Source organism: Budorcas taxicolor, chromosome 10 (assembly GCF_023091745.1).
Source record: "Budorcas taxicolor isolate Tak-1 chromosome 10, Takin1.1, whole genome shotgun sequence".
Taxonomy (NCBI): Eukaryota; Metazoa; Chordata; class Mammalia; order Artiodactyla; family Bovidae; genus Budorcas; species Budorcas taxicolor.
The window spans coordinates 27,874,452-27,901,623 of record NC_068919.1 but is presented as its reverse complement, the minus strand read 5'-3'; the positions used below and the strand labels follow the sequence as shown (position 1 = coordinate 27,901,623).

General features: G+C 42.6%; 1 protein-coding gene across 1 annotated transcript; it reads right to left on the bottom strand.

The window, feature by feature from the left end:
* Positions 1–9,261: 9,261 nt before the first annotated feature.
* On the bottom strand, positions 9,262–24,730 carry LOC128054618 (transmembrane and coiled-coil domain-containing protein 5B). The gene is made up of 12 exons (XM_052647261.1): positions 24,696–24,730; positions 23,879–24,028; positions 23,447–23,564; positions 23,109–23,159; positions 22,474–22,542; positions 20,882–20,938; positions 20,334–20,393; positions 19,688–19,752; positions 14,063–14,194; positions 11,387–11,462; positions 11,079–11,122; positions 9,262–9,460 (listed from the first exon to the last, which is right to left on the bottom strand). The coding sequence occupies exons 1-12, from the start codon at positions 24,728–24,730 to the stop codon at positions 9,262–9,264; spliced, it is 1,056 nt and encodes a 351-aa protein (XP_052503221.1).
* Between the last annotated feature and the right edge of the window lie 2,442 nt (positions 24,731–27,172).

Below are 27,172 nucleotides of genomic sequence, written 5' to 3'. Positions count from 1 at the left end.
GCTGGGAAAGATTGAAGGCAGGAGAAGGGGATGATAGAGGATGAGATGGTTGGATGGCATCACCGACTCAATGGACATGAGTTTGAGCAAGCTTCAGGAGATGGTGAGGGACAGGGAAGCCTGGCATGCTGCAGTCCGTGGGGTCACAAATCATGGGACACGACTGAGTGACTGAACAACAACAAAAAGAAAGCATTCTTATCAATTCAAGGTAGAAGGCAGCAAATGTAGACCCAGGTGGAATACACCAAAGCAGTTGTAAATAGGAAAGGAGAATGATCAGATAGCTGGCTTCATATCGAGGTGAACTCTGTTTTCCCACATAGAAATGTCCCTGCTTCTTCTTACTTACTTTCCCAATTTAGAAATAGATGCCCACATCTTTCTCTTTGCATAAAGAATCTGGAAGTTACTCTAAATGCTTTTAGAACAGTGGTTCTCAGCCTTGGCTATATACTGGAATCATTTGGAATGAGGGTGAGGGCTTTTCAAAACTATCAGTGACTTTAAACAAAATCAAGATAGTTAAGGTTGGGCCCCAGGCACTAATATTTTTAAATATCCAGAGACACAGAGGAAAGGCCACATGAAGATGGAGGCAGAGACGGGAGGGATGCGGCCAAAAGCCAAGGACACCTGGAGCCACAAAACCTGAAAGAGGCAGTAAGGACCCTCTTCAGAGCTTCTAACATCTGCAGGGAACCCAGCCCTGCAAACATCTTGATTTTAGACCTCTGGCCTCCAGAATAGCCCATGTCTGGTGTTGCTGCTGAGGAATTTTTTTCTTATTAAATATATGTATATATCCCCAGGTGATTCTAATGTATTATTCTCTAGTGGGAGTCTCCGGTGTAAAGAAGTAACTGAATTTCTCTTCTGCAGACTCACAAAATGTCCTTTTCCTTTTCTTTACTAAATAATGTTTGGTTTTGTTCTGAGTATCTCTGAAAATCACTGGTTTTAAAGTTTTAAGAATTTATAAATTTTGACCAGGGAGGGTGTCGGAGGTCATCAAATGGACATGCCTACTAATTGACTGACTAGCTGGACTTGGGCAATCAGGGCTCCTTACCCCTCCGCCATCCTTGGAATGTGTGTTTCACCTGTTCCCCCACCCACTCCACCCACCCCACCCCTCCCCACCGCTACACTAGAAGATGCCTCAAGGATGCTGCCTTGAGAGAGTAATATTTTGTTGAAACCATCTGGATGGTACACGTGACTAAGGCCCATTTAAAGCCTCTACAGAAACTCCGAGATTTGTTGGTTGGTGTGGAGGTCTCCTCATCTCTTTCTGCCTAAGACAAACCTCCTCAGTTTCTTGCTTATTAAACTGCTGCCCACCAACCAGGAGTGGTTTGCTTCTTCTGTCTCTCCTTGCCCCTGGTGTATGGGGGCTAGTTTGTGAACCAACAGGGGATGCTCAGGGTTATTTGGGAAATTTGCCCTCCAATCATGTCAATATTTAATCCATTGAAGACAGACATTGCCTGAATCCGCTTTGGAACTCTTTCTTAAGTACCAAATATAAGTGAATAATTAATCACATCTCTTGAACAATTAGTAATCAAGTAAACTGCTGTAAAGACGTTCTCTCCTAGGAGAATTTTCTTTCCAGGTTGAAAGGATTAGTGGAGCTCAACTCTTTCCCTGGGCCTTTTAGATTAGTTTATTTACAAGTCCAGGGAGTATCTGAATCACCGTTTCTCATCTTCCTTTAGTTGGAAAGCCCTTCCTTTGTCTCTGAGAGTTGAAATCTGTCTCTTTGTCAAAGCCTATTTCAAATGACGCCTCCTCATCCACTCCTTCCTGCTCTAGATACTATTTACTTTGAGCCTCCTTGACACTCTGTATCCTCTTTTTAAAAAATTTATTTTGAATTGGAAGATAATTGCTTTACAATATTGTGTTGGCTTCTGCCATACAACATGAATCATCCATAAGTATACACAGATCCCCTCCCTCTTGAACCTCTCCCCCAAACCCCATCCCATCCCACCCCTCTAAGTTGTCAGAGAGCACTGGGTTGAGCTCCCTGTTATACAGCAACTTCCCACTATCTATTTTACATATGGTAATATATATGTTTTCTCATGATGTACTCTTCATATAAGTTAAATAAGCAGGGTGACAATATATACCCTTGATGTACTCCTTTTCCTATTTGGAACCAGTCTGTTGTTCCATGTCCAGTTCTAACTGTCGCTTCCTGGCCTGCTTATAGGTTTCTCAAGAGGTATTTCAGGTGGTCTGGTATTCCCATCTCTTTCAGAATTTTCCACAGTTTATTGTGATCCACACACAAGCTGGAATCAAGATTGCCGGGAGAAATATCAATAACCTCAGATATGCAGATGACACCACCCTTATGGCAGAAAATGAAGAGGAACTAAAAAGCCTCTTGATGAGAGTGAAAGAGGAGAGTGAAAAAGTTGGCTTAAAGCTCAACATTCAGAAAACGAAGATCATGGCATCTGGTCCCATCACTTCATGGGAAATAGATGAGGAAACAGTGTCAGACTTTATATTTTGGGGCTCCAAAATCGCTGCAGATGGTGATTGCAGCCATGAAATTCAGATGCTTGCTCCTTGGAAGAAAAGTTATGACTAACCTACACAGCATATTGAAAAGCAGAGACATTACTTTGCCAACAAAGGTCCATCTACTCAAGGCTCTTGTTTTCCCAGTGCTCATGTATGGATGCGAGAATTGGACTGTGAAGAAAGCTGAGCGCTGAAGTATTGATGCTTTTGAACTATGGTGTTGGAGAAGACTCTTGAGAGTCCCTTGGACTGCAAGGAGATCCAACCAGTCCCTTCTAAAGGACATCAGCCCTGGGATTTCTTTGGAAGGAATGATGCTAAAGCCGAAACTCCAGTCCTTTGGTCACCTCGTGCGAAGAGTTGACTCATTGGAAGATGCTCTGATGCTGGGAGGGATTGGGGGCAGGAAGAGAAGGGGACAACAGAGGATGAGATGGCTGGATGGCATCAGTGACTTGATGGACATGGGTCTGAGTGAACTCCGGGAGTTGGTGATGGACAGGGAGGCCTGGCGTGCTGCAATTCATAGGGTCGCAAGTAGTCGGACATGACTGAGCGACTGAATTAACTAACTAACTAACTAATATATATGTTTTAAGGCTACTCTCTCAATTTGTCCCACCTTCTTTTCACCCCACCCCTCTCCATGACCCAAGGTATGTTTTCTGTGTCTGAGCCTCTATTCCTACCCTGCAAATAGGCCCTTAATGGTACTCGCCTCACTTTGCTTTACCTTACAGTTACTTAGTACTTTCTTCCCCTTGCTAGTAGTTATAAACTCTTTCAAGGTAGAAGTTAGGTAATCAAATACACAAGTCTGCTATGTGCTAGGTAGGTAGGAGAGACATGAAAAATTATTGAACTGACTCTTTTTCATATAAGATTGGTCAGTGGTGATCTTCCCAGTTGGAAAATACCTCAGGAGAGAATATGTTTCTCATGACATAGGAAGTCACTGGTACACTTGGCTCCCTGCTTTTGTTGACTCTGGTCTAGTTTCCTAGACCGGAGATGCTCAGACTGTGCCTCAAGAGGCAGATGGATCTTTCAACACCTTGTCTCAAATTTACCTCTGATTTTCAGACTGCAGCACTGACTGTGAATTGTACAGGGTTTACACTCTCGTGTGGTTTTGGTTAAACGAGACTGAAAATGTAGTTCTAGGCCCGAGAGTCCTAGAAGGTAGAGAATCTCCTAACCACCTACATTTGGAGCAGGAGAATTCTAGCAAAAGGAAGGATTCATAGGCAGGAAATCTATTTCCCTTTTCATTAGACCTTCTTGACATTCCCCTCTGCCAAGCTGCCCTAGCCTTCACCTCCATCCTGTCTTACTGCCCCCTGAATTGTGACTCTTTTAATGCCTGCTGAAAGTCACTGCCCTTGTTCCCTTCACTCTTCTGTGAAATAGCTCTGTGGAGCTGAGAAAAGCCTCAGGCTAGATCCAAGCTTCACTAATCTTCCAACAAACCTCCCAGAAGAAAAATAATGCTGAGCTCCAAACTAGAATCAGTCTCCTGCAGACTGTTGGCAAAGGGTGGACAGTCACACACGAGGGCAGCTTTGCCAGCTGAGCAGGAAAACCTTCTTCCTGCCCGAGCAAGTGCAGGGAGCAGCACCCGCTCATTCGTGGTCCCTCAGGGCTGGCAGCTCTTGAACTCAGGGACCACAGAGCCCACTGAACTCCCAGAGGGAGCCACTAATGTTGTTCTTTCAAGCTGGCAGCCACACGCAGGGGGTGAATGACGTAGAGCATAAAGACAAGGATTTTAAAAGATCTGACGAAGTTCTAACTGGTGAGTATATATGGAGTGTGGGAGAATGATCCACCAGGAACAATTCAACTGGGCTTTGCAAGAGAGCGATCTGCAGGGGACAGTGGCACCCCTGGACAGGGTCTGGTTCCCTCCAGGTCCAATCATTTTGTACTAAAACATGTAAGATGAGAGTGGCATGGTTATATGTGAGAACTAAAGCTTTCAAGTGGACTCCGCAAGGGCTGTCTCAGGCAAAGCTGCTCTAGATAGAGTGACTATTCTAATGCTTACTTCAGCTTCCCTGTTACTACCTTGATTCAATACCCTCACCCACCTTCACGGGACAATGGCCTTAATATTTCTTTCAGCTCCTCCTTTCCCCCTGTAAAATCCAGTTCTTCCACTTTGTATTTGTACTAAGATACAAATGGCCCTCAATGCCTTGATAAAACATTTATAAAAGTTATCATTTATTTTAATGGGAATCATTAAACTAGAGGAATAATTCAGCTCCAAACGTAAAGTTAAGGCAGTGAAAGGAATTATACTGGATCTCAAGAATATAAGTAATGGAAAAGTAACTGATTTATATAGTTCTAATATTCGGCAGATTAATTTTGTATTAGAAGATGACTTCAGGGGTCTAGAGTATGTCTTTCTTGCTTGCACTGCATGTGTCCCAGAGGAGCCCAGAGGTGGCCTGTGAGCTCTGGCTCTGCCATTTACCATCTGGATAATATCAGGCATTTCCCCAAACTAGGACATAGAGATCATGGGCCCAGAGAGGGTATGTGACTATTTGGCTTGTAGAAAATCAGCTATATAACAGAAAGACTGGGACTAATGTCCAAGGCTTACTTCTTTATTTGGTGCTTTTTCCTACACAACACTGGTGATTACAAAAAGATATTATAAAGTGCATTTTTTAAAGGTACTTTTAGTACTATGTTTGGAATAGGAAAGATGATGGGTGGGCCACTTCTTAGGGTATTCGATATAATGTTAAAAGATAAGAGTCTATTCCACTTCAGCCATCTTTATCAAAGAAATTGATCTTTAGCGTGGATAAGAAATTGATCTTTAGCATGGATAAGAAAGATAGTCCAAAATAGTTAACAGGTTCAAGTTTTATGATAGGTTAAAAGACACAAGGAAAGTGCTTAATCCATTTAACTGAAGTCAAGCCTTCAGCCCCAAAGACTTTCCATTTCAGAATACTGGAGAAAAAAACTTGGCAACTGCTGTAACAATTCCCTGAAGGAGAGTATAATTAGCTACTTTAAAGCCAGGGTTAACTAGCTGCCTGGGGTCAATAATTATTACAAAACCGAAGACCTCTGTGCATCCAAAGTTCAGCAATGTCTACTCTACCAGGCGCCTCAGGTCATTAAATGGACCAGTAACTCCTTCATATAGTCTGAGTTTTTATTGCAACAGACTGAAACAAAGCATCCAAACCACCAAACGAAATTTAATAAAGCAAGCAGTAAGTTCTACATGGTTTTTAGCATTATTTTGTTAGTATGACTTTTTTAAAAAATCAGTACAAATAAAAAAGAGAAGATGTAGGATAAAAATAATTCATGTCTAAAAAGGTTAAGAATCTCGGTTGACTCCAAGCTCATATTTTTGAGAGATACAGCAGGCAAAATGACTAATGAAATTTTAGGCAGTTTTAATAAAGTCATAGTTGTTTAAACTAAAGGGAAAATAGGGCTACAGTATTCTTGCCTGGAGAGTTCCATGGACAGAGGAGCCTGGCAAGCTACAGTCCATGAGGTCACAAAGAGCTGGCCATGCCTGAGTGATTCTCTCTCTCTCACACACACACACTCTGTGCCAAACAGACCTCATCTGTAGTATATTCTGTTCATCTCGGTAGGTGCTAGGGAAGGGTAAATCAGATAATACAAGATCTAGAAACCATGTCATGTGACAGCTCAGAGGACTTGCAAATGTTCATTTGGAGAACAGAAGGCTGTTTATTTTAGTGACTAAAATATATAAGAGGCAGTCACTTTGCTGTGTTGCTATATGAGGTTAACTGCTGCTAAGTCAATTCAGTCGTGTCCGACTCTGTGCAACCCCAGAGACAGCAGTCCACCAGGCTCCCCCGTCCCTGGGATTCTCCAGGCAAGAACACTGGAGTGGGTTGCCATTTCCTTCTCCAATGCATGATACTGAAAAGTGAAAGTGAAGACGTTCGGTTGTATCCAACTCTTAGCGACCGCATGGACTGCAGCCTACCAGGCTCCTCCATCCATGGGATTTTCCAGGCAAGAGTACTGGAGTGGGGTGCCATTGCCTTTGAAGGGAAACTCTCATGTAAAAGAAAGAAACTCTTGTGGTTGATTGCCCACCATGTGCCCTTTGCTGTGTTAGGTGTGTTATATCATTTTGTTACAATCTTTCAGAAACTGATGGGTATGTGACGGTTGGATATGATAAGCTCCCATTTGCTGAAAGTCCAATGTCCAGCTCAGCACTGTTAATGTAGAGCAGCAGTAACCACTCTTGTTCTTCCCAGACCTTTGAATGTTTTCCAGGCCCTTCAGGACCCAGCTTCCTACCTGGAGCCAGGCTCTCCTGGTGACAGAAAAGGTCACTGTGCTTCTGCAATGTGAATTTCCAATACAACTTTAAGGTTTCAGTCCCCAGTGGATTAAGTAAGTGAGTAAGTAAGTGAAGTCACTCAGTCGTGTCTGACTCTTTGCGACCCCATGGACTGTAGCCTACCAGGCTCCTCTGTCCATGGGATTCTCCAGGCAAGAATACTGGAGTGGGTTGCCATTTCCTTCTCCAGGGGATCTTCCTGGCTCAGGGATTGAACCCGGGTCTCTCACATTGCAGGCAGATGCTTTACTCTCTGAGCCACCAGGGAAGTCCCCCCCGCCCCCCACCCCAGTGGATTGCTGACTACAAATAAGGAGGCATCTAGCCACAGTTTTCCTAACCCGGTATTTCCTAGCCAGTCTTTATTGGGATGGGCCCACATCTGTCTAGGATGTGATATGGGAGGGGCTGGGTATTGGAGGGGCACCTAGGCATTTCATGCACTTGTGAGGGACTGTGTGACCAGAGATGGGAATGACGCAGGAAGTAATGTTCTGTGGATGCACCTCTTGGCCAGTTGCAGGTGTTTTCCTCACATACACCTGTAGTTAGAATCGGCCCAGTCCTGAAATCCTCCAGCCTGGGGCATGTGTCTGGCCAGTGAACAGAGGATCAGCCAGGATCTTGGTACTAACCAGTAGGCTATCCTACTCCTACTTAGCTCAGAGGATTCCAATGAAGAGAGTTTAATGAAACGATTATTAGAGAGGTGTGAGCAGGAAATCAGCCAACGAAACTCAAAAGCAGCAAGAGGCACACTCCACTTTCTAGGCCAGGTACTTGCTGTCTCCTAGTTGGCTCAGCCACCCACCTTGGTACCCACATGCCTTCATTTCCTTCAGGTCTTGGTTATAATGCTACTTTCTCAAGGGAACGTTGTAACCTCTGCTCATCATCATTTCTTTCCTCCTCCTCCATATCCTAATATCATCTGATATTTTTATATTTTAATAATTTATTATCTGACTCTACTCACTACAGATTCCCAGGTGGCTCAGTGGTAAAGAATCTGCTTGTAACACAGGAGATGGAGGTTTGATCCCTCAGTCAGGAAGATCCCCTGGAGGAGGAAATGGCAATCCACTCCAGTATTCTTGCCTGGGAAAATCCCATGAACAGAAGAGCCTGGTGGGCTACAGTCAATGGGTTTGCAAAGAGTTGGTCATGATTTAGTGACACACCAACCACAATGAGAGAAGAGATTTTTTTGCTGTTTCATTCATTGCTTTAATCCCAGAGCCTGGACCAAGAGAAAGGTTCAATGAATATTTGTTGAATGAATGAATGAATGAATACTAATTGGACTTCTTAGAGCTCAGAGAATTGTCCAAGACCCATGTTTCTGCTTCAACTTGTTAATCACACACCTGCCTTTTGGAGGGAATCCTGCTGAAATGCAATAGAGCTTGTATTTGACCACAAGAGGGTGGTGTTGATCAGTTTTTCATTCTTTTTTTTTTTTAAGGCGTCTTGAGACCATTCATTCACTCTCTCGTCCTTAGACCCCCAAAAGAAAATGTGGGATAGGGTCATGTTTGCAGCCAAAGAAAACACACAATGTGTCTCTTCCACCTTGACATTACTGTGCAACTGAAACCTTTTCAAGAGAATGGTCTTGGAAGGAGAAAAGTCACCAGAAAGCAAGGGCTTCAGAAATGCATAGGAGGAAGGAGCTGCAAAAGGAAGTTGTCTCCACTACTCAGCTTCAGCATCCAGTAGATGCTGCTCTCCAAGGAGTCTTTGCAAAGACATTATGCTTGGGGCCATGTGTGCTGATACAGAATCTAGGTATCAGAAGCCCCACCCTCAAGACAGTAATGATACTGCAAGGCTGAAGTGGGCAGGCCAGTAAGGGAAGCCCGGAGAAGGTGGCAGGTGCAGTTGGAGGATCAGAGGAGGCATTATGGGAAGGAAGGCATTTGAATTATGATTTGATTTTATTACAGCACTTGAATTTTAGGGTAATTTTCTTCTCAATTGAGAATGAGTAACCATCTGTGTACATGTAAAAGGTCAGCTTTTCAGGCTATCCTACTCCTAAAAGACATAGAATAATATAAAATAAGAGAACTTTAGGGAAGATAATGTATGGTTATCTTCCCTAAAGGACCCGTGGACCAAATTCTCAGACCAACACAGTGAACTCTGATCAAACATATGTTTTATTTGAAAAAGAGACACTCTGGAGAAAAAGCGTGGGAAAAGAATGAAATGAAGAGGTCAGATATCAAAGCAGCAGTCCTGAGTCGGAGCTCCTACTTCTTTCCTGGCCCATTCCCCACCTGGGGGCCACAGCCATGCCCTCCTCTCCACTTGGGTGCAGTGTGAAGCCCCCAGGTCACTCCAGACTAATGTGGTAGAACTTCTTCCACCTCTAGAGTGAGGAAGGGAAATAAGGCATCCCGCAGTCTCTTCAAGGTTTCTCTGCTCATGACCACGGGCAGGGCATCCACAAGGAGGTCTGGGTTTATGTACTGCAGGTAGAAAAGCATGTAACCCAGCAGCCTAAAGAAGATCATGACCATGAAGATAAAATACCTGAAATGCCTGCAGAGAGACATTCATCGTTAGCATGGGGGAAAGAGACAGCGCAGGAAGCAGCAGCAGGAAGTGAACCTCATCTTCATAAATGACCGTGAATCGCTTTCTTTGGGCCAGCCTGATGGGGAAGTGAGGCATGCAGACACAGAGGGTGAGGGCAGGGGATAGGTGATAATAGAAAAAGACTGATGTGGTCGTGAGGACTGGGATACAGCCCTCCTGACTTTTAAGCCCTCCAACAGAAGTATGGCAAAACCAATACAATACTGTAAAGTAAAAAAAAAAAAAAAAATTAAAAAAAAAGAATAGATGTCCACACAGAAGAGCTGGAGATGCAGAAGAATAAGACCTTCCAGGTACTATATATGCAGGCCTTTGTGGGGGTTGTCACATGAGATCCAGAACTGCACTCTTGAAAGTCTCATCATCAGTGGTCCTCCCCACTCTACTATAGCAAGAACTTTCAGAATGTGAGATATGTCTGGGCCATCTCTGACATTAACATCCACAGAAAATGATTGAGTTGTGTTTTTTCGTTTTTTTTTTTTTTTTTTTTTTGCTAAACATCAAGTGCTAAAAGAAACCAACTCGGGAATTCCCTGGTAGTCCAGTGGTTAGAACTCCATGTGGGCTTTCACCGTTGAGCGTGCAGTTTCAATCCCTGGTTGGGGAACTAAGATCCTATAGGTCACATGGTGTGGCCAAAGAAGAAAGGAAGGAAGAACAAAAGAAAGAAAGAAAAAGAAACTGAAACAATAATAGGTTGTGTGCATGTGTTTTCTTGTGTGCACCCAAGAAAATTCCACCCTGAAAACTGGCCCAAGGCTTTTCATCTTTAACTATACTGCTGCTGCTGCTGCTGCTAAGTTGCTTCAGTCGTGTCCGACTCTGTGCGACCCCATAGACGGCAGCCCACCAGGCTCCCCCGTCCCTGGGATTCTCCAGGCAAGAATTCTGGAGTGGGTTGCCACTTCCTTCTCCAACGCATGAAAGTGAAAATGGAAAGTGAAGTCACTCAGTCATGTCCGACTCTTAGTGACTCTATGGACCGCAGCCTACCAGGCTCCTCCGTCCATGGGATTTTTCCAGGCAAGAGTACTGGAGTGGGGTGCCATTGCCTTAACTATACTAAAATGTCACAAATTGAAGTTTTTCATTAAAGTGCTACACGGAGCATCTTAGTCTCCTTGTTTCAAAAATTAAAAAAGAAAAGGCACGGAGTTCAAGTGATTTTTTTCTCTAAAATTTTACAGCCTGCAATAAAAGAACTAAGAAAATTAATGCACCTTGAACTCTCTTTCCAGTAAAGAGGAGAGCAGATTATCAGGTTCAGGATCTGAAAAATAGAAAGGAGCCCTACTATGAGTCTTAAGAGTGGAAATGGAAATTAAAATGCAAGCTTCACCTTAAACGTCTCCAAAACAGCCATTTTCTCCAGCCACCAAGTCCTACATAACTCTGGTTTTCAGAAAAGAAGAAAGGGAGAGATGGCAGAAATCTGGGGCTGCCTGGTATTTTCTGGTTGGTGGATGTGTTTATCCTTATTCTACATGCTCTTATCAAGTCACTTACTGCTACAGAGTGAACACGACCTAGACTAGGAAAACACAAGATTCTAACTTACCTGTACCAAAAGATTCTCTTCTGTTTCTTAATGATGGTCTTCTCCTGTGGGAAGCAATAAAAAGCCACAGGTGTGCCTGTCCATGTGCTCATAGAAAGGCAGTATACTAGGGTGGCTAAGAGCTTGACCCAGGAGTCACTGGCTCTGCCACTTCCTAGCTGCTGTGGTGTGAAGCAAGGTACTGAGCCTTGTTAATTTCCTACCTCTAAGGTTATTGAAAAGAAGGGAAGGGGTCAGGGGGCAGCGAGGGGGAAGCCAGGGTAGGAAAAGATAGAGGAAAACTCCAATCTGGGGCAAGGAAAACTTACCATATTGCTTTGGATTGTCTCCACCAGAGTTGACCCCGGTTTCACTATTTGGACGGAGTTGTTCTGGGCTTTGCATCTGAGTGACAAAGATCGGATCCAAGAATTAAGTAACATAATCTGTGGGACCGATGAAAGATGCTTTTCTAAGTCAGGCAATGTATGCAATTCATTTCCTAGATTCTTGGTAACATTCACAAGGAACAATATTCAAAATGTATAATTGGTCAATATGCAAAGAAACAGCAAAATGTGGTCCAGTCTCAAGAGAAAAGACAACCAATGAAGGGTAACCATGACACAACCCTGCTACTGGATTCACACTGCAAAAATGTGAATTCTATCTCCTGCTGGCAGTTCAAACTTCAGTTCAGGTCTGATATCCTCAGCTGGCCACAGAATGCCTTGGGAGTGCATGGTTTTAGAGGTCAGTTTGTGATTTGGTCAGAGTTAGATACAACTTGAGACTCTCCATCTCTAGCCCTCTGTTTTTTAATCCAGCAGTTTGACTACACTGAGCTCTGTCCTTTATTTTCTATCTCAGAGAGACTGTACGGTTCCCTCAAGACTTTTAAAAAGACCTTCACATCAAGTTTAGCTTAGCCTCAGACTCAGTTCAGTTCAGTTCAGCCGCTCAGTCGTGTATGACTCTTTGTGACCCCGTGGACTGCAGCACACCAGGCTTCCCTCTCCATCACCAACTCCTGGAGCCTACTCAAACTCATGTCCATCACGTCAGTGATGCCATCCAACCATCTCATCCCCTGTCCTACCCTTCTCCTCCTGCCTTCAATCTTTCCCAGCATCAGGGTCTCTTCAAATGAGTCAGTTCTTCACATCAGGTGGTCAAAGTATTGGAGTCTCAGCTTCAGCATCAGTCCTTCCAATTAATATTCGGGACTGATTTCCTTTAGGATTGACTGATTGGATCTCCTTGCAGTCCAAGGAACTCTCAAGCGTCTTCTCCAACACACAGTTCAAAAGCATCAATACTGCAGCACTCACCTTTCTTTATAGTCCAACTCTCACATCCATACATGACTACTGGAAAAACTATAGCTTTGACTAGATGGACCTTTGTTGGTAAAGTAATGTCTCTGCTTTTTAATAGGCTGTCTAGGTTGGTCATAACTTTTCTCCCAAGGCGCAACCATCTTTTTATTTCATGGCTGCAGTCACATTCTGCAGTGATTTTAGAGCCCCCCAAAATAGTCTCTCGCTGTTTCCATTGTTTCCCCATCTATTTGCCATGAAGTGATGGGACCAGATGCCATGATCTTAGTTTTCTGAATGTTGTTTTAAGCCAACTTTTTCACTCTCCTCTTTCACTTTCATCAAGAAGCTTTTTAGTTCCTCTTCACTTTCTGCCATAAAGATGGTGTCATCTGCATATCTGAGGTTAGTTATTGATATTTCTCCCAGCAACCTTGATTCCAGCTTGGGCTTCATCCAGCCCAGCATTTTGCATGATGTACTCTGCATATAAGTTAAATAAATAAGGTGACAGTATACAGCCTTGACGTACTCCTTTCCCGATTTGGAACCAGTCTGTTGTTCCATATCCAGTTCTAACTATTGCTTCTTGACCTGTATACAGATTTCTCAGAAGGCAGGTCAGGTGGTCTGGTATTCCCATTTCTTTAAAAATTTTCCACAATTTGTTGTGATTCTCAACAAAGTCAAAGGCTTCGGCATAGTTAATCAAGCAAAAGTAGATGTTTTTCTGGAATGCTCTTGCTTTTTTGATGATCCAGTGGATGCTGGCAATATGATCTCTGGTTCCTCTGCCTTTTCTAAATTCACCTTGAACATCTGAAAGTTCATGGTTCACATACTGTTGAAGCCTTGCTTGGGGAATTTTGAGCATTACTTTACTGGTCTGTGAGATGAGTGTAATTGTGCAGTAGTTTGAGCATTCTTTGGCATTACCTTTCGTTGAGATTGGAATGAAAACTGACCTTCCAGTCCTGTGGCCATTGCTGAGTTTTCCGAATTTGCCAGCATATTGAGTGCAGCACTTTCACAGCATTATCTTTCAGGATTTGAAATAGCTCAACTGGAATTCCATCACCTCCACTAGCTTTGTTCGTAGTGATGCTTCCTAAGGCCCAGGACTTCACATTCCAGGATGTCTGGCTCTAGGTGAGTGATCATACCATCGTGATTATCTGGGTCATGAAGATCTTTTTTATATAGTTCTGTGTATTCTTGCCACCTCTTCTTAATGTCTTCTGCTTCTGTTAGGTCCATACCATTTCTGTCCTTTATTGAGCTCATCTTTGTATGAATTGTTCCCTTGGTGTCTCTAATTTTCTTGAAGAGATCTCTAGTCTTTACTATTCTATTGTTTTCCTCTGTTTCTTTGCACTGATCACTGAGGAAGTCTTTCTTATCTCTCCTTGCTATTCTTTGGAATTCTGCATTCAGATGGGTATATCTTTCCTTTTCTCCTTTGCCTTTAACTTCTCTTCTTTTCTCAGCTAATTGTAAGGCCTCCTCAGACAACCATTTTGCCATTTTTCATTTCTTTTCCTTGGGGATGTCTTGATCCCTGCCTCCTGTGCAATGTCACGGACCTCCATCCATAGTTCTTCAGGTACTCTGTCTATCAGATCTAATTCCATGAATCTATTTGTCGCTTCCTCTGTATAATTGTAAGGAATTTGATTTAGGTCATACCTGAATGGTCTAATGGCTTTCTCTACTTTCTTCAATCTAAGTCTGAATTTGGCAATAAGGAGTTCATGATCTGAGCCACAGTCAGCTCCTGGTCTTGTTTTTGCTGACTGTATAGAGCTTCTCCATCTTTGGCTGCAAAGAATATAATCCATCTGATTTTGGTATTGACCATCTGGTGATGACCCTCAGACTAAAAATGATCGGATGAGAAAACTGCCTCTTGCCTTTCCCTTCTTCCAGCTGGCAGCCCCCGCCCTCGAGAATTTGCTTGGTTTTAGTCACTCTCCAGGACCTTCTGATTGTTCATTCATTTGTTTTATTTTGTTGTTCAGAGTTTGGAACTGTGTCCTGCCAGAGGGTCAGTTCCAGTAAAAACTTTTAGACTTCTCATGGGAATCTTTTTGTAATCATCAAATATTGAAGAAAGGGGAGCAGCAACCCAGATTTCAGGATCTGGCCTTGATGGGATAGTTTGCTTGAGGCTAATCCATCTCTACAATCAACTATAAAAACTGGACAAAGTACATAAAACAGCCACTTGAATGAATTAAAGAATGCAGTCAGAAGATGAGGGGATACATATCCTGAGCAAAGTAAAGCATACTGAGATAATCCCTCATTCATCCAAGGCCTTTCCCCAAGGGCACTTGCCAATTCTTGGTACAGTGAATAGAGTCCAAGCAGCAAGTGGCAGCATCAATTGGCTGAGGAGACAGAGATTGCAGTTTAATTCCCTAAAGGGGGAAAATCCAAGGAAAGAAGAAACCATGAAGAAATGAGTTCAAATATCTGCATGAACTTCCCTTAAGGTGATAGCTGGCTCTTAAGCTCTATATGAGTAGCTCAGGATTCCAAGAAAGCCCAGAGACCAGAAGATGCCTCAAGAGCTGAGCAAAGATTATAGTAGTCATGCTGTTCTGGGAAGTAGAATTTGGAGTTTGAGACCTGTTACACTTAGACCCTGATGGTGGGAAAGATTAAAGGCAAAAGAAGAAGGGGTGATAGAGGATGACATGATAAGAGAGCATCATTGACTCAGTGGACGTGAATTTGAGCAAACTCTGGGAGATAGTGGAGGACAGAGGAGCCGAGCATGCTGTAGTCCATGGGGTCACAAAGAGTCGGGCATGACTTAACAACTGAACGGAGACGGAGACTGGAGTTTAAGACCCTGAGAGGGAAAGTCCAAGGAAGGGTTTCAGTCCTGAGTCTATCTGAACTGTTCCAGCTTCCCGCCCTTCGTCGCTGCTGTTCAATCTCTCAGTCATGTCCGACTCTTTGTAACCCCATGAACTGCTGTGTGCCAGTCTTCCCTTTCCTTCAATATCTCCTGAAGTTTGCTCAAATTCATGTCCAATGAATCGATGATGCCATCCAACCAGTTCATCCTCTGCCTCCTTCTTCTCGTCCTGCCCACAAGCTTTCCCAGCATCAGTCTCTTTCAGTGGGTTGATTCTTCACATTAGGCGGCCAAAGTAATAGAGCTTCAGCTTCAGCATCAGTTCTTTCAGTGAATATTAAGGGTTGATTTTCTTTAGGATTGTCTGGTTTGATCTTCTTGTAGTCCAATGAACTCTCAAGTGTCCTCTCCAGCACCACACAGATCGAAACCATCAGTTCTTCAGTGCTCAGACTTCTTTATGGTCCAACTCTCACATACATACATGACTACTGGAAAAACCATAGCTTTGACTATACAAACTTTCATTGGCAAAGTGATGTCTCTGTTTTTTAATTTGCTATCTAGGTTTGTCATAGCTTTTCTTCTAAGGAGCAAGTATCTTTTAATGTCATGGCTAAAGTCACTATCTGCAGTGATTTTGGAACCCAAGAAAACAGAATCTGTTTATACTTTTTTCCCACCTATTTGCCCGCCACTATAAGGTGATGCCATGATCTTCGTTTTTTGAATGCTGAGTTTTAAGCCAGCTTTCTCACTCTCTTCTTTCACTCTCATCAGGAGGCTCTTGAGTTCCTCTTCACTTTCTGCCATTAGAGTGGTATCATCTACATATCTGAGGTTGTTGATATTTCTCCCAGCAATCTGTCCTTGGGTGAGTCGTTTATTAATTCCTTTGTTTTTGAGGGATAGTGGTACATGAATTTTCAACTGTGCAGAGGACTTGTGCCCCTAACCCCCACATTGTTCAACCTATAAATGAATTGTATTTCTATATACTGTTCAGTTCAGTTCAGTTGCTCAGTCGTGTCCGACTCTTTGCCACACCATGGATCGCAGCACGCCAGGCCTCCCTGTCCATCACCAACTCCCAGAGTTCACTCAGACTCACGTCCATTGAGTCGGTGATGCCTTCCATCCATCTCATCCTCTGTCGTCCCCTTCTCTTCCTGCCCCCAATCCCTCCCAGCATCAGAGTCTTTTCCAATGAGTTAACTCTTCGCATGAGGTGGCCAAAGTTAGTAATGAATTAGAAAATCAAATTAACAATTTTCTTATTTACAATAGCATCAAAAATATCAAATATCAAACCTAGGAATAAATCTGATGAAAGATGCACAAAACACTAGAGAAAACTACAATACATGTTTATGAAAAAATAAATAAGATCTAAATACATATAGGGATAAAAATGTTCATGACTTGGAAAACTCAATGTTGTTTAGATATTGTTAATCTCCAAATTTATCTATAGATTCCATATAATTACAATCAAAATCTCAGCAATATTTTTTGGTAGAAATTTAGAAGCCAATTTTAAATTTTTTATGGAAATTTGAAGAGCCAAAAATAGCTAAGATAGCCTTGAATAGTCTTGAAGAACAGCATAAAGGTGCAGAACTTAAGATATGCTAAATCAAAACTAATTATAAAACTAAATTGTAATTGTAAGCCCTGTCAGTCAGTCAATTCGGTTGCTCTATCATGTCCGACTCTTTGCGATCCCATGGACTGCAGCACACCAGGCTTCCCTGTCCATCACCAACTCCCGGAGCTTGCTCAAACTCTCATCCATCGAGTCGGTGATGCTATCCAACCATCTCATCCTCTGTCGTTGCCTTCTCCTTCTGCCTTCAATCTTTCCCAGCATCAGGGTCTTTTCCAATGAATCAGTTCTTCGCATCAGGTGGCCAGAGTATCGGAGTCTCAGCTTCAGCATCAGTCCTTCCAATGAATATTCGGGACTGATCTCCTTTAGGATTGACTGGTTGGATCTCCTTGCAGTCCAAGGGACTCTCAAGTGTCTTCTCCAACACCACAGTTGAAAAGCATCAATTTTTGGTCCAATTTTTTATGATCCAATTCTCACATCCATATATGACTACTGAAAAACCATAGCTTTTATTATACAGACCTTTGTCAGCAAAGTAATGTCTCTGCTTTTTAATATGCTGTGTAGGTTGGTCATAACTTTTCTTCCAAGGAGCAAGCATCTTTGAATTTCATGGTTGTAGTCACCATCTGCAGTGATTTTGGAGCCCAGGAAAAGAAAATCTGTCACTGTTTCCATTGTTTCCTCATCTGTTTGCCATGAAGTGATGGAACTGGATGTCATGATCTTCGTTTTTTGAATGTTGAGTATTGAATGTTGAAATTTTTCACTCTCCTCTTTCATTTTCATCAAGAGGCTTTTTAGTTATTCTTTGCTTTCTGCCATAAGAGTGGTGTCATCTGCATATCTGAGGTTATTGATATTTCTCCCAGCAATCTTGATTCCAGCTTGCGCTTCATCCAGCCTGGCATTTCACGTGATGTACTCTGCATATAAGCTAAATAGGCAGGGTGACAATATACAACTTTGACGTACTCCTTTTCCAATTTGGAACCAGTGTATTGTTCCATGTCCAGTTCTAACTGTTGCTTCTTGACCTGCATACAGGTTTCTCAAGGGGCAGGTCAGGTTGTCTGGCATTCCCATCTCTTTCAGAATTCCAGTAGTCTATGCTTGTAGTCGATGCCTCTATCCTTGTGTAGTGTTGGCACAGGATAGAGGCACAAACTAATGGTACAGAATAAAATATCCAGAACAGACTCACACATACAGTAATATGTCACCTTACTTATAAATCAAGGCACCACTGGAAATGCATACTCTTTTAAATAAATGGTGCTGGGCCAACTGGCTATCCACACATGGAGAAAATGCATCTTGATCTCTACCTCACACCACACACACACAAAAATTTCACATGAATGTTTACATTCATTTGAATGTAAAAGGCAAAACAAACAGAAAATTCTTTGGGAAAGCATTAAAGAATAGTTTTATTATCGAGAAAAAGTACTGAGCAAAAAAAGAAAAGAAAAAACTTTCATGGATTGGATTTCCTTAAAATTAAGAAATTTTTTATCAAAAGATTCTATTAAGAGAGTAAAACAGAAAAGCCATAGAAATGACTGTAACATGTGTGTGTGTGTCCGTCCATATCTGATGATGGATCGCATAAAAAAATATAAGGAAATCCTATAAAGCAATAAGAAAAAGATGGATAATCTCCCAAATAAAGGCAAAAGACTTATTATAAAAGCAGATAACCAAATTTCAAGTAAGCATTTTAAGGTATATATATTAATAATCAATAGTGAAATGCATTATTAAAATAAAAATTAGATATCACTATACTCCTGCCAGAGTGGTTAAAATTAAAAAGACTGTAAATATGAAGTGAAAATGAGGAACAGAATAACTGGAACTACTATAGATTCTCATTGGAGGAGATTCTGGTAATCCATTTTGGAAAATCATTTGACTTTGTTTAGTAAAGCCACGGATATGTATACTCAATGACTTGGGAATTCTACTCCTTGGTACATAACTGACAGAAATGAGTATATATGTCAACCAAAATACATGCACAAAAATGTTTATAACAACTTTAGTTGAATAACCCCAATCTGGAAATGACCAACGTGTTCATCAGTGGTAAAATAGATAAATTGTGCCATATTCCTACAATAGAATACTATAGACAGCAAGGAAAAGGATGAACCAGAGAGCCATCCAGCAATGTGGATAAATGTCAGTGAAAGCCAGAAGCAAGAGAGAACATACTGAGTTCACATGAAGTTCAAGATCAGACAAAGCCAAGAAGAAATGATAGAAGCTAGAATCATGGTTACCTTCGCAAGAAACAATGACTGAGAGGAGCACACAGGGAGCCTTTTGGTGTACTCAGAATGTTCTATATCTTGATCTGAGTCATGTTAACACACCACTTGAGATTTATGTACTCTCTGTATATTGCATAATACAATATAATACATAACACAGTTAAAGAGTATAAGCAAACAATGGAAAGTGTGTCAAGTCCTAAACCATGCAAGTCTACAAATACACAACGTATGTAAATGGCTATCGCTGGGGCCCCCAGTAGGGGTTCACCATGTCCTGGGAAAGGGGTCCACACAATCAGTTTTTTCAAGAACAATACTCAACTGAGGATGCATGAAAACAGACCTTTTAAACACCAACTGCTGAGAAAGGCAAGAGAGAAGCCTGAATGCTGATGAATTTTCAGTACAGAACATGGAGCAGAAGTTGACAGGGATAACTTGTTGGGAGCTATTTATAGTGACACAAACTGGTCTGAGAAGTACTCTGCCCTTCAAGGATCACTGGGGACTATAGCTTCATCCCACCAATGAGGTCATTTTCCCAAACTTACACTTCTTTTTCAAGAAGAAGCATCTCTTTTTCCTTTTCCATCTGTCTCAGAATTTCCTGGTATTTCTTCCCATGGAAATAAAAAAAAAAATTGATCATAATCAAGAATTTCTGTATTCTGAATTTCTGTATCAATGACATTTCACTGTCACTGACGAAAGATTCTCTTAAGACTAACTCCTAATTTTCCAAATGGTGCATGCAAGAATGTACACACACAAGTATGAAGATGTTCTAATGAAAATTAGGATATTAGTGACTGGATGGATGCATATGGAAAAAAGGGAAAGAGTTCTCTCTTTGGATCCTGCTTGTAGGAAAATCCCAGCTCTCACACTTACTGTGTTTTCAGAGCGCATTACCAAACTTCTTTGAACCTGTGTCCTCTTGATCATAACAACATAATCCTCAAAGGGTTACTGGACAAACTAATTGAGAAAAATACTGTATGTAGATTGCTTAAAAATATTATATGGGCCAGTATAAATAAATCCTTAACATACACCTGGTTCTTGTTGTTGTTGTTGCTGCTGTTGTATAAATGGTATTTCCCCTAGTGGCAGATTTTAGCCTGAATGAGAAACCAAGGGATCCGAGGCATTGGAACAATTCTGCCCTACTATGACTGGTCCCCAGGGGCAGTGTACCTTTATGTAGTGGGCCTGATCCTCACAGAGCTGATACACAGATTGATAGTCACTCTCTATCTAGAAAAAATGAGAATTAACAAATTTCGTGGATTAAATCACAATGAAGCCTGGGCTGCTCCCAACTGGTGCATTGGCTATTTGGCTGGTTACCTAGCAACTTCTTACCGGGGAAAGCAACCACATCATAAAGCCAGTGATCTCATCATTCATGGGCAGGGTCTAATTTTGAGCAAAGAAAGTTGTTTTCCCAGGTTCTCATATGCCTTTTACATGAAACATCAGGAGATGTTTCAGGGCACTTAGATATGGGCTTCAACAACAGTGTTTGAGTATTTGAGGTAGAGGGGTATTTAAGGAATGACAAGACTAGTACTTTTAACATAAGCTTTCTTTTCCTTTACCTGCAGGTGAGTCAGAAATTCACTTGCCAGATATTCTTGCTCCTCCCCCTCCCGTGCCTCCAACTGTTCTGTTTCTAAAACTTTTGGAGTTCTCTCTCATTTGTATCCTGAACAGACCCTCAGTGGAGGAGACTCCACCTCTACCTTGACCAGTTCCTTCTCTTGACTGGCACAGGATTCTGTTGACTTCTGTAGTTTCACCTGGTAAAGACAGCGTGTGACAGCAGAAGGTTGAGAGCATTCTTTTGTGAAAGTAAATGGGTCATATTCATCTTCCCCGAGACAGGCAATGAGCATGACAATGGTGGTGGTGGTGGTTTAGTCTCTAAGTTGTGTCCTTCTCCAGGGGATCTTCCTGATCGAGCGATTGAACCCATATCTCCTGCATTGCAGGAACCACCAGAGAAGCCCAGGGAATGATGATAATGGCTATCATATAGTGAGGACAGACAATAACAACCTGGAGTGGGCAATATTACTGGCCCATTTACAGGTGCTGCTGCTGCTGCTAAGTCGCTTCAGTTGTGTCCAACTCTGTGCGACCCCACAGACGGTGGCCCACTAGGCTTCTCCGTCCCTGGGATTCTCCAGGCAAGAATACTGGAGTGGGTTGCCATTTCCTTCGCCAATGCATTAAAGTGAAAATTGAAAGTGAAGTCGCTCAGTCGTGCCCGACTCTTTGCGACCCCATGGACCGCAGCCCACCAGGCTCCTCTGTCCATGGGATTTTCCAGGTAAGAGTATTGGAGTGGGTTGCCATTGCCTTCTCCGATTTACAGGTGAGGAGGAGACAACAGCAAGGCAAGGTTAAGTGCGTGACTTATTTAAAATCACACAGTGGCAGAGTCAACGTTTAAGCCTTGGTTTTCTGACTGCCCAGTCTTTGGACCTAATCACCCTTCTTCCTCCAGTCCTACTGAATAAAGTGCCAACCTGTTCCTCCATCTTATACTCTGCTGGGTGCACTCACATGCAGCCTGAATCATGGAGCAAAAGAGAAACCTTCTGCCTCCTTTTCAAAGAAAAACAGAACAGGAGTGCTCTGGCATGCTGGGCTCAGCCAAATGGTCATATTCACCACATAAAGCTGCAGAGAGCATCTCCATAGGATTTCTGCCCTCTACTGGGCATCCAGTTCATCTTTTCATTCAACAGATATTTAGCGAGCTACTACCATGTGCCAGACATTATTCTAGGCACTGGGGAAATAGGTGTGAACCACACAGACAAAACTTCATGCTCTCATTGGGTTTGCCACCTAGTAAAACATTCAATTCAATTAAAAAAAAAAACTCCCTTAAGTTATAAACAATGGGTTAGAAAATCAAATACAATTGTTGACCTATCCTTCTGCAATTGTGGAAGTTAGTATTCTCTTCTTCCTCGACTATCTGTGTGTCATTTAGATAATAAATTTTTAGAGGGCAGGTCCCGATGGGCATTCAGAATGTGTGTCCTATTGACTGATGGATGAAGAGGTCTCTGGAGCAATTCCCTTCACTTTGGGGCATTGTAGTCATCTCTGCCACCAGTGTGACTAAAACTGAAGTTGCAAATGCTGCAAAATAATTTATGAATGCTGCCCAGGTCAGGGGGTAAAGCAGAGGGAACAAAGGACACGGGCTAACCTCTGTGAGCACACAGACAGCCTGGTGGGTTCTTGGAAGCTATTCCTCCCCAAAGTTAGAATGATACCACATTTCCCAGAAAATCAGCATATTTGCTTTTCTACTCACCTTCAATTCTGCCAGCATCTGCTTTAGGGCTTCTTTATCCAGGCCAGCATTCTTACATTTCCTTGAAATCTGAAATACCATCCCCCAAATTGTAAACTGAGTGAGGCATCCGGACATGAAAACGTGGGATAGACTTGAAGGTCTCAAAGTAGCAGAACAGTGGTTAATTGATTCAGATCCCAGATGGAAGCTTAATAGAAAACTGTCTCTTCCTTCCTCCGGAATCTGCCTGACTCCACGCCAGACCTTTTTGTTCCCAGAGCCCATGAAAAGTACGGCACAAAGGAGGCAAGGCGGGTGGGGAAAGAGGGAAGAGAAACTGACACAGAGCAGCTGTGGGAGGGAAGGGCAATTCTCTCCTCTCACATTCCTTTAACCTTCCCATCCCAGAGCTGTAACTCCCAGAGGACAAAGGATGGTATCAGTTAGCCAGTTTGTTCTAAGAGACTTGGAAGGCAGATTGGGAGGGAGCACACCCATCTTGCCGGTTCCTCTTCCCTCTGTTTTTCTGACTGGGGAGTTCGGAAAGATGATGAATCCTATTGGGATTCCCAAGAAATGAGCCTCCTTTCTAGAGTGGGCTTATTATCCTGGGACCACCCTCCCTCCCTAAAAAATATCAGAGCCCATCTTACCTCCTTCTGCACCTCCACCACGCTCCTGCTTAGAATTTCCTTATTTTTTTCCTGGGGAAAGAAAGAGGTAAAGGATAAAAACTGCACCCTGCTCTCAAACCCTCTTCCTCACTGGGCCACTGAAATCCCATCCAGGGACGAGGGCCCCACACAGAGGATCTGGGAACAGAGCCCAGGTCTCGCCCCCACGCCGAGCACATCATGCCCAAAACACTTTGCTAGACAGCTGTGATTTCCACAGACACAGCAGGTACCAGTGATGATGGTCCCCTGGGAAAGAGAGAGTGGTGGACGGCAGCAAAATGCATCACACTGTCCTTTCCTAGACACCTCCTTACCAGCTTTGCCGTCTCTAATTCCAGGTCCCGCAGGGCTTCCTCCTTCTTAGATATGAAGTGGTTCAGCTCCTCCCTCTCTCTGGCTTGTCTGACCGACAGTGTGATATCTCTTTCCAGACTGAAACATAGTCACCCAGGGGTGGCTCAGTCCAAAGGAAGCTGCCAGGGCCCCAGCTTGAGAAGCTACCGCCAAGGTCTCGGGGAGCCAAAGTGACCACCCAATGAGGTGGCAAATAAAATAATGACTTAATGTGGAAATGTAGTGAAAAATCTGTACATAAAACCTTTTGAGGACACCACTGTTTATGGTTCAGAACTTAAACAACTTGCCTCAATTCTTGGACAAAGAAGTAAACTTTCCTCCCACCCACCTCTTGATCCCAAGGGGCATTCAGATGAGGAGAACTTTCCCATCCAACTGCAAAGCCTGACCTTTGAATAGTTTCTTCTTTCTCTTGAATTTTTTTGAGAAGAACCTGATTTGCCTCATCCATTCTCTGCAGGTCCTTTTCAAGGTCTGAGTTCAGGAAGTCCAGGGTCTGCTTTGTGACTTCTAGTTTCGGTATTTCCATCACCTCCTGCCTGCAGGAAAACCATCTTCATTACCAAACTCAGGACAGGAAAACAGATGCGCTGTCATCTCATTTATTGCCCTGTCTTTGGTTGTCACTACGCCTCACCAGCCTTGCATTATCATTGTCCACAATAAATTGATTTCTATGATGTTTTGCACAAAGCAAATGCTTGGAGTGAAATCACATTTTAATCTTAAATATTATAAATGGAACCCATTACAACACGAATCTTTTAAGAAGCAAAAGAAACTTTTATTTGAATAATTATATTCTAACTCACTTGTTTTCAAAAAAATTTATACTGAGTATGTGGACTCCAGGCCACACCTATAAAGAATTCAAGGAAGAGGCATGTTTTCAGTCTTCCTTTTTTAGTCTGCTAAGGAGTTTATTATATTGAAAACCTTCTGTACTAGTCATATAGGAACATGGACTGGGTAAGGGGCAGGGACGAGGGTCTTTTCCCCAGATAAGACTGATTTGCTTTTGGAGACATTGGCTGTCTCTACAAGCCCCACTTCTAGTCTGATGAAGTCCAAAGAACTGAAACCAAAGCCTTTCCTCCCTAGGAAGGCTTCCAGGCTTGAGGATACTGTCCTGCACAGTCAAGGTTTTCTTTCTTACTGGATTGCAGTAGATGCTTCCCATACTACTTCCCCGTTCTTGTTACTTACACATCATCCAATGGGTCCTGTCCAGCTTCTTCCATTGTAGGTCTCCTATGTTGTTAATATAAACATGTGTTATGGAAACAAAGCTTCTAGTGTTCAACATAGTCATTAGCCCAGGAAGGAGCAGAGAAAAGGTTTGACCAGGCAAGACAGAACCAAGACTAAACCTATGCCTCCTAGACCCTTTTGTATTTCAGAATCAGTTGCAATATTTTGCTAGATTTCAGTAAGCCAGATCATATCTCTTAAAAGAATCTCATAAATGAATCCCACTGGAGTACAGAAATCTTTTTATTTTCACAAAAGTGTTTTTACACTTTGGCTACCTTGCCCCTTTCTTGCCTGCACATTGGCAGGTAAAGTGCTACGAGAAAGTTTTTATCTATTGGCAAACACACTGAGAGTTTATTTCTAACCCTGACCTTCAGGGAGACTTAGGAAAAAAGAATAATAGAAAAATTGGAGGATATAAAAGAATTGGTTGGCTGATTTCTGTTGGTCTATAGCCATCCTACTTTTTTTTACAAACTCTAGATGTTATGGCTGGGTTGATGCTGAAAGGGGAACAAATAAAGCAGCCTGGGTAACAGGATATAATGACTGAAAGGGGTTATATGAAAATGTCAGGTTCTCAGGGATGGTATCTGCTCCACTGCCTCAAAATTAAAGTTCAGGACTGAACCGAATCTAACAAAAGGAGAACACCAAATCTCCTTTCACATTCCATCTTCTCTTCCTTCTCTCTTTCTTTGAAGTTTTTTTGTTTTGGTTTTAATTCCCCTTTTAATTCCTTCCTGTACCTTCTTCTCCTTTCATAGCCCTCCCTGAATTTCCCTTTTCTTTCTACTCTCTTTACACATTAGGAAGCCCAGCTTGTAATGATGCCCTTGAGCTCACCCTTCTCTTCTCAACGGAGATTTCTTCTGCTCCCACTGAGATTTCCAACTGAATGTCACAAGTTTCAGAAAAGGTATCTCCTTGATGATGGCATTCTCCACATACACCTGGACCTGTCATCTCTAGCCGGGTGGGGCAGCATGTCATAGTGGATAGGGGTGGGTGGGGTGAAAACAACTCCTTGTCCTCTCTGTAGGCAGAGTGAGAGCAGAGTTCAGAACTTTAGGACAGTTTAATTCTCTTTCCAAAGAGCGATAAGACCCATGGGACAAATTTCTGGACACAATTTAAACTGTTCTGAAACAGCACTCATCTCTATGAGACACATTCCTTCATTTCCCCAGATTCATTGACCCAGCAGTAGTTGATATCATGCTCATTTCCTTCACAAACTCTGTGTGGTATGTGAGCAAATTACTGTACCCAAATCCAAACCAAGCACCTCTAGTCAATGTAGCCAAGAGGTGAGCGGTAGGAACATCTGAGAGCGGGGTAGGAAGAATATGAAAGATGTCTTATCTATGAGCCAAGCAAATCTTCATTCTTAGCCAAGTTGGATTTTTGGAGCAGCAAAACAAATTTCTTTATTTTTCCCAGGGAGGCACTGCCAAATCATTGGGAAGAAAAGCCTGATGTTTCAAAGGTAGTTGAGTATGTGGAAGTCAAGCTGGAAGGAGGAAAGAGGAGGGTTAGATCCAGAGACCCTACTCAACTGCTCACTTAAAAAGAATTCTATCGTCATTTTTTTTTTTGAGATCTTAAATTAATGGAATAGTAGATGGGATTTTACAGTGTCAATGTCACTCTACTAACCAGTTCTAGATTCCTCTCTGTATTATTGGAGGAAATGAGGCAAGATACAGAATTGGTGAGATATCCTTATAAAGGTGTGTGCTTGGACTTCGTATCTTTCATTTCCAGCCCTCTTACTTGGTTCACTTCTCCAAGATGTAAGTCTAACCTTTTCCAGCTAAATGATACTCACCTTAAGTCCTTAGAAAGGCCTTGCAGAACATACCACTCTCTCTCCAGGAAAATCTCTCTCCCGCACAATTATCAGTCATGAGCTTATCCATCCTTCTCAGCTCAGCTCAGATGGTGCTTCTTCTACACTCTCTCAGACACCACACCCTCAAATCCTGGCAAATTAATGCCTCCAACATCTATTCTCTTTTGTTATTTTGTGTTGTTTTTAGGAATGTGCTCACAATGGTCTTCACTCCACAGTTAATCTATAAACTTCTTGAAATAGCGTATTTTAATCAAAGCCATTTTGATTTCCCTCCTGATTTGTGCTGCAGGGGTACCATTTGCAGAATTCAATAGGAATGGTGCCCCCTAGAGTCGTTCAAGAAGAGGATGACCCTGAAAACAGGGAGTGGGTTAGATACAGAAAGCACGCAGATCAAAACCGAATTTCATGGGATTTCACTCTGTCCTGGCACTTTGAAGCTGTGGTACCCAGGACATTGCTTAAGCTCTCTGAGGTCCGGTTTCCTGATCTGTAAGATGTGCATTACTCCTGCTTCACAAAGTCATGCGTGCTCAGTCGCTTAGCTGTGTGCAACTCTGTGGCCCCATGG

Excerpts from the sequence above, each read along its gene's own strand:
- LOC128054618 (XM_052647261.1), bottom strand. The coding sequence starts at position 24,730 with ATGGAAGAAGCTGGACAGGACCCATTGGATGATGT. Across the intron at positions 24,029-24,695 it reads CAGGACCCATTGGATGATGT|GCAGGAGGTGATGGAAATAC; the intron begins GTAAGTAACAAG and ends GTTTTCCTGCAG. Across the intron at positions 23,160-23,446 it reads AATTAGAGACGGCAAAGCTG|GAAAAAAATAAGGAAATTCT; the intron begins GTAAGGAGGTGT and ends TTCTTTCCCCAG.